This window comes from Triticum aestivum, chromosome 3A, assembly GCF_018294505.1.
Source record: "Triticum aestivum cultivar Chinese Spring chromosome 3A, IWGSC CS RefSeq v2.1, whole genome shotgun sequence".
NCBI lineage: Eukaryota > Viridiplantae > Streptophyta > Magnoliopsida > Poales > Poaceae > Triticum > Triticum aestivum.
Window position 1 is genome coordinate 273,032,908 of NC_057800.1, and position 7,399 is coordinate 273,040,306.

Below are 7,399 nucleotides of genomic sequence, written 5' to 3' on the forward strand. Positions count from 1 at the left end.
GATGCTCCGAAGCCACCAATAGTGCACCCCTCTTTATAGCATTTGTGATGCATTTTCTTTTTTGTGAATAAGAGCATCTCCAGTCGGACGCCTCGAACCCGTCTCATACGTTTGGATTGACCGCCCTGTTAGTGACTGGTCACGAAGTTTCGACATAGACGGTCGCCTCAAACGGGCCTAACACCCGAGTTGACCAACACCCCTTATATCCAGCACAAATATGGGGCGAATATGGGGGCTTCCGGGCGCGTCCGCCACGTCGGACCCGGCCCACGCTTTGCCACCCGATCCCACATATACTCGTCCCCATCCGTTCATCAGACCAAACTCTAGCCACTTCACTTCAATCTCCTCCGCCACACAAGCTCCTGTCCTGCGATCTCCGGCCGTCTCCGGCATGGCGAGCAGCGGCTCTGACTCTGACCAGTTCAAATCCGTCGACTGGGGTGTCATCCCGTGCGGGTTGGAGGAGGCAGTGGCCATCCGCATTGCACTTCGCCGCTCCCGGGAGGACAGCGCCCGGCCGACGACGGGATCTGTCCAGTGTGACTCCGTAGTGTCGGCTCAATGGGCACTCGGATCCTCCGGGGCTGGATCATCGTGGTCCTGGCAGCCGAAAAATCTCTGCTTCCCCATCACTGGTGGGGCAGACTATAACTCCCGCCGGGATCGGTCTGCCCGTCATGGGAAGGAGAGAATAAGGGCAGCCGAGGCCCGTCTCATTGCTGACAGGCGACGGCTGATGCGGCGGCACGGGCGGCCACATAGGAGGAAGCCATCTGCGCCCGCATTATGAAGAAGCGGCAACAGGGGAACACGCGCGCTCTTGCCCGAGAGCAGAATCGGGCGGTGCGTGCCATGGCAAGACTTCCACCAAGGAGGAGAAGGAGGACAACGACGGTGAGGACAAATCCGACGACGAGCAGATCCAACTTGATCCCTACTGTGTCTTCGACCGATACTTCCGCGAAAAGGACTGCAAGGATGCCTGGAAGGGCAAGGGCAGTCATTGATGATCTTCTCTACCATAGCCAAACATGCCAAATTTTGATAGTCCGATAGCATGTTGTAGTAGCCGGACGATGTAGCATCATTTACATAGTTGCATGGGTTTGTATGGATTTGAGATATGCTAATTGAGGTATCCAATTGTGAGATTGAAAATTTGAGGCTTGACCGGTTAGTGTCCGCATCCGCGGACGTTTGAGGGGTCAGATTTGCAAAGTCCGGTTGTAGATACTCTAATATGTATATTTCTCACAAAAAAATGTATATTTCTCCAGATAAAAACAGGCAACAGTATTATATGAATGGAGGTCGGTAGCACAATATCATAATTGATCTACCTGTAAGGGTCAACAATAGAAATTTCACGTCTATTTCTACAACGCCATTTATCAAGAAAGACCTATAGCGAAAGGAAGTGTCAAGATCGTTTTTCAGCTCCCAAGACTAACTTCCCTACGATCCTCTTCTTTTATCATTCTTCTCTTTGATATTTTGTACACAAAAGCTTCCTGTAATTAATTCAATCAATCCCATTGTGCCTCTAGTATGACACTGGCAAGTGGATCTCTTGAAGAAAACATGTCATACAATCCGGTGTTTGTGAGCAGGCAACATCAGAATTAACTGCCTCCCTTCTGCTTGAGGGTAATCTTATCTCCCAAGCTAAGCGCGATTCCTTGTGTCTTGCTCCTTATTCTGATGTGACCACTAAGCTTGCCATCGACTTGCTTCTCAATGCTGATGTTCACCAAAGCATCTTCTCCGAACACACTCTTGGCATAAAGATTAGCAGCAATGTAACCGCATTCCCCGTCAAGCGCAGACCTGGTTTCGGAAATTCCATTACAGACGAAATCAGATAAACAATGGACTGCACAACCTAACCAGCTATCCTCAAGAGCAGAATCACCTTATCAAAAACAGCTGTCAAAATTCTAATGCATCAGAATAATGAAAACTGATGCCCTATTTAGTATATGTCATGCATGACTATGTGAGCACCATAAATGCTTCAGTTTGTGCAATTTTATGCTCAGTTGTCAGTTATATAATATGAAAGCAGCTCATAATTTTTTTTCCGGATTAATCCTAGATAGAAATTAGGAATCTTAGCATTGAGTTTATGAAAGAAATGTTGAGTTTAGGAATCTTAACAGGTCATCACTGAACACTGAAATAGGCACTCACAACTGAAGTCTACATCTCAAATGTTTAAACCATATTCCACATGTGTAAATTAAATTAAATTATTCACGCATCTGACTAATGATCGCACACATATTGGTACCATGTATGCCTTGTACATGTAAACATATACTCCACAAACAACTATGCCAGTACATAACAAAGCACTCATAATTCTTATTTGCAAGGCAGCATACGAAGTCCATTGTGTAAAACTTACGGTGGTGTTAGACACTTCATGTTTGTTGACTTGATAACATGATTCAAAAATTTCTTCTCATCTTGAATTACAGTATTCACTGCAACCTGATAAAAGGACACATAAAGATGTGGTAAAAAACTGAAATACGAAATAACAAGAAATTTGTAAACACAATACAAAGGGGCAACATGACAATTTAAATGCACTCCATATGAGCCAGATGAAATGACAGAGCACAACATTTAGAGAAGGTTTTCAAAGCAAATAATAATAACAATAAAGTCAACCAAAGTAAAAGTTAAGAAGTCTGATATAAAGAACTCACACAAGCATGATTGATAAGAAATAACCCACAAAGTAGTTTAAGATAATGACTGCTTCAGCAATAAAGGTCAGAAGCTAAAAAGGCAACAGTATTTCAGCAAATAACTAGAGCTTATTGCTTAAAGTTTCTCATTGCAGCTTGATTTGGGGGATATAAGTCTATGACCTACTACTTGCCATGAATTATGGATAATAATAGTGTGGTAGAGTAAGCTACCTAAAGCAATTGGTCAAGTCAGAGACATTAAATCTAATAGATTTTTACAGATATCTTGGCTACATGAACAAAAAAAAAAGATTAAGCAAATTTTGTAATCAGCTGAGGTAACTTGCTACAAAGAATGGGGAACATCGTGCAGATGAAGTTTCCCAAGGACTCCATTGTGCAAAGAAAGAAGCATATTACCTTGTTTTCCCACTCAAATTCTGCCCACATGTTTCGGAAAGTAACATCTGCGCACGTAGCAGGTGAGATGTAATCCATGATGTCAATGTGAATATCATTTAGGACAACCACTGATCGTTCCATCACATTGGATGTCTCATAAACAATGTTCCCAAATATGACTCCAGTTTCTGTTGAAGAAACCTTGATATTGGCACGTACTTGCTTGCTTGACTCAGGAGCCAAAGTATAGTTCTGAGGACGGTCAACAAGTTTGAGGTCTCCCATGGTAGCTAATTCCAAACAAAGGTTCTGAAGTGTCTCCTTTGTGCGGTTAACGACAGTAACATCAAGTACAATATCATAATGATGAACTGTCACAAATGCTTCAGCATATACAGGATCACTGAACCCAGTCAACTGAAGAATGCGATTAAGTCTATTTGCATCATCTGTTTCCTTAGTGAATCCACCAGTTGCAGCCTTCAAATCATCTTGGACCTCGTCCTCCAACTCAAGCTGGCTCATGCCCTAGGAAACAAAATAGAAAATGCCAAGTTTGTTTTAACAAGGGGATGAACAGATATAAAGCAGCACGCTAGCAAGTTCTGGCAATTATGAGCTCACCATCCAGGACAATACACAATGATACAGATAATTTCTACTGAAGCTTTGCTGTATACTACATCCGTCGGGAAATACTTGTCGCTCAAACGGATGTATCTAGATGTATTTTACTGCTAGATACATCCGTTTGAGCGACAAGTATTTCCGGACGGAGGGAGTACAACGCTAAGGTAAACCCTTTTGTTTCGAAGCAATTGGTCCATTTCACGTGTATCAACCTAACATGCGTAAAACCTGTCTTGATCAGTTGGTTTTCTATCCAGTCAAAGAAGATAAAAGTTTCCTATCTATCCTCCTAGAAAAATCTAGACAACCTGACATTTGGCGAGTATATCAAATCCAATAAACACACATAAACCTAAACCATTCATGTTCAAACAAGGGTATTAACAACTGAACAACAGCAGCAATTAAAACACACATTAGTGAACTACCACGTGTAATACTGTGGTATACAAAAAAGAGCATGAGAAAAGCTAATCAAGCTTTCTTTAAAACCCAAATGCATTGAAAGATGCTAAAAGAAATTGGGCGAGGACTTCTAGGACTACTGGGCAAGTAAAAATGTTACCAGACATGGTATACACGTATCATTCTGCCTGGATGCAAGATACAAATGCTGACTGTACAGCAATTACAAAATCCATTTTGCCTGGATGCAAGATAAGAGTACTCCATATGCTATGCAATAACTTCTCAACAAATATTAGATTCATGATGCCAAGCACCAAGTAATGCATTTACTATTAGAAGCTTGGAAATAGAATGGTTGTAAAGCCAGCTGCCAATTAAGCACTAGCCAAAGAAAATGTGGCAATTTCCATAGGGCAAAAGCAACAACTGATAAGTAGTTTTTACTTGCCTTTCTGCTCTTGAGGTGGTAGAAGTCAATAAGATCATCTGGCTGGGCATGAGAGATCTGTGCCTTGGCCCTCATCTCCTCTGTCTCCCTGAATTGCTTCTCAGCAAGCATCTTGGCAAAACTCTGTCTACATGATTGCAACCAAATCCTCCTCAGATCATCACCAGTGTTGCAAAGCAACCTCACACAAAGCACAATCCTATCATATGAATCATTATCAATCGGTTGGGGAAGGTAGGAGGATAGTCCCAGCTGCAGAATAGACGTCATGACCAGCAAGGCCCCAGTACAGGCCTTGTTTGCTTCAACCTTCGATTGCTGCACCTCCTCCAGCCTTAGTACCAGTTTGGTAAGGGTACATGCCACAACTGCAGCTAAGAAAAAATCACCTGACAGAATGAGTGATCTGAGATTTAGGGTCGATGCTAATGATCCAGGAGTAACTGGAGTCGAAATGGCCTCGGTAGCAGCACTCTGTGTGGCATAAGTGCCATCTGCAAGAACAACAGGCCGCCTGGAAGACACAGTGACAGAGTTCACCACCGGCTGGGCTGGCTTGGAGGAATCAGTTGTCTCCCCTTCCTCTGAGATAGTGAAGAATGGTAGATCCCCAAGGCACTGCTTGATAGTGGCAATGGCGCTTTCGACCTCTGATAAAGATAGGGAGTACTCACCAAGGATCCAGAGAGCGATTGAGCAGACACGGGATGCCCGGATCTGGTAGAAGGTATCACTCAGCCTCTGTATCATGGACACACACAGCTTGGGATTAGTCTCAGTGATCTCACGCACAAATAACACAACATCAACTGCCGCAGCGACATTAGTGTCACCAAGGAAGTCCATGAGAAGGTGCACCACCGATCCAGCCACCTCTGGGTATTCCACAGCACATGCATGAATCGCTTGCACCAGCATCTGACGGTACTCACCACCCTTGTCAAGCTCCCCTGATTGTGTCTTGACCACCTCCTTCTTGAGATAAAGCGCCACCTCCTCCACATTACGAGGAGTGAGCAGATCGAGCACCAAATCCAGCACCTTCCTCTTGACATCCAAATTCGGGCTGGCAAGTGCACGCAGCACATCCATTACTACATCCACCATCACATCCCGGTGTGACGTGTGCAGCTCATTCAGACGGTCCAGGAGAATGAGCCTGACATTGTTGTCACTCTGCGATGAGAGGAGCTGGCAGTATGTTTCGGCGGCAGCTCGCACTGCAGTGGGAGCCGAGGAGAGAGACACGATAGCACCCGCGCACTCATACAGAACCGCGGTGCTTGGAGAGGAACGGAGGGATAAAATGATCTTGATATACCTGCCCTTGTCGGCACGGTGGTTTGGAGGGCGGCAGACCTTGTGGATGAGATCTACTGCGGCCATCTGGAGGAGATCGGGCCACTCCATGACACGCTCGGCGTTGGAGAGCAGGTAAGCCACAGCACGTTCCGTCCCACAGAGGCAGAGCATGACGAACGCGTTTCGCCGGGCGGAGGCGTCCTGCTCCGACGCGAGTGCGCGCTCGACGAGCTCGGGTGCGTCCGGAATGAGCTGATCGCCTTGCGGGAGGCGGTAGATAGCCGAGATGGCGGAGAGCGCGTGGCGGCGGATGAAGTGGTGGCGGTGCTCGAGATTCTCGAGAATGGAAGGAACGAGCGGCTCAAGCACCTCCGGCTCGGAGAGGCGGCAGAGGAACCGCAGCGTGACGCCACGGATGTACTCGTTGGGGTGCTGCAGGTTGTTGCGGAGGTTCTGGCAGATGAGGATCATCTCCGGGAGAACGCGGCCGGCGGCGTCGCGCTTGTCAATGATCTCGAGGTAGAGGAGCAGCAGCTTCTGAATGGTGTGATCCTCGGAAGGGAGGACGTAGCGGACGATGGTGATGAAGAGCGTCGGCAGTGTCTCGCCATTGAGGAGGAGCATGACGGCGCGCTTCATGGCCTCGACCTTAGCGGCGACGTCGCTGCCCTCCAGATCCGCCTTGATCTCGTTCGCCATGGCGGCGGACCCCTTGTCGAAGTGGACAAGCAGCGTGGACGGCTTGTCCATGGTGCCGGACGCGCGCCGGAAGCGCCGGCGGGTGGGTTAACGGTGGTTAGATCAGGGCTGGACAGAGTGGATCTGGATCTGGGCGGGTGGAGCGGGAAGAGGGGAGTTGTTCCTATATATATTCCTTTCGGGTTTTTTACTTCGCGTATAAGAATTAAGCAAAGTTTTACCAAAAAAAAGTTTATACTAGCAGCTTGTTTGGTAAACATTTGGGTAGGGGAATATGAGTTTTTTTTCATCGAATTTAGGACCTTATTCATAATAACAAAAATCGGTTACAGTCTGCTCGTAGGCTAGCACGTAGGAAAACTGGGCTAACAACTAGCCAACTATCCGTCCCATCAAGCGTACAGGCACGCTGAGCACAGTGATGGGCCGGCACATTTAAGTTCCTACCGACATGTCGAACCGAAAAAGAAATAAAGTGTGGTACAATGTCCAATAATGATACCTATAGAATATCTTTATAATCACCCAATTACGTTGTGACATTTGATAGCACACAAGACATTCCTCCGGTATTCGGGAGTTGCATAATCTTATAGTCGAAGGAATATGCATCTGACATGAAGAAAGCAATAGCAAAAAAACTGAACGATCATTATGCTAAGCTAACGGATGGGTCTTGTCCATCACATCATTCCCCTAATGATGTGGTGCCGTTATCAAATGACAACACATGTCTATGGTTAGGACACCTTAACCATCTTTGATCAACGAGCTAGTCTAGTAGAGGCTCACTAGGAACACGGTA

The 7,399-nt window shown here is 46.1% G+C and overlaps 1 protein-coding gene across 1 annotated transcript; it reads right to left on the bottom strand.

Annotated features, from left to right (window-relative positions):
* Positions 1 to 1,251: 1,251 nt before the first annotated feature.
* On the bottom strand, positions 1,252 to 6,647 carry LOC123061162 (coatomer subunit beta-2; the record flags this gene model as incomplete). The annotated part of the gene is given in 4 exon segments (XM_044484109.1): positions 1,252 to 1,833; positions 2,414 to 2,499; positions 3,126 to 3,635; positions 4,594 to 6,647. Coding segments are annotated over 4 exon segments (2,853 nt in total). The 3' UTR covers positions 1,252 to 1,628.
* Positions 6,648 to 7,399: the final 752 nt, after the last annotated feature.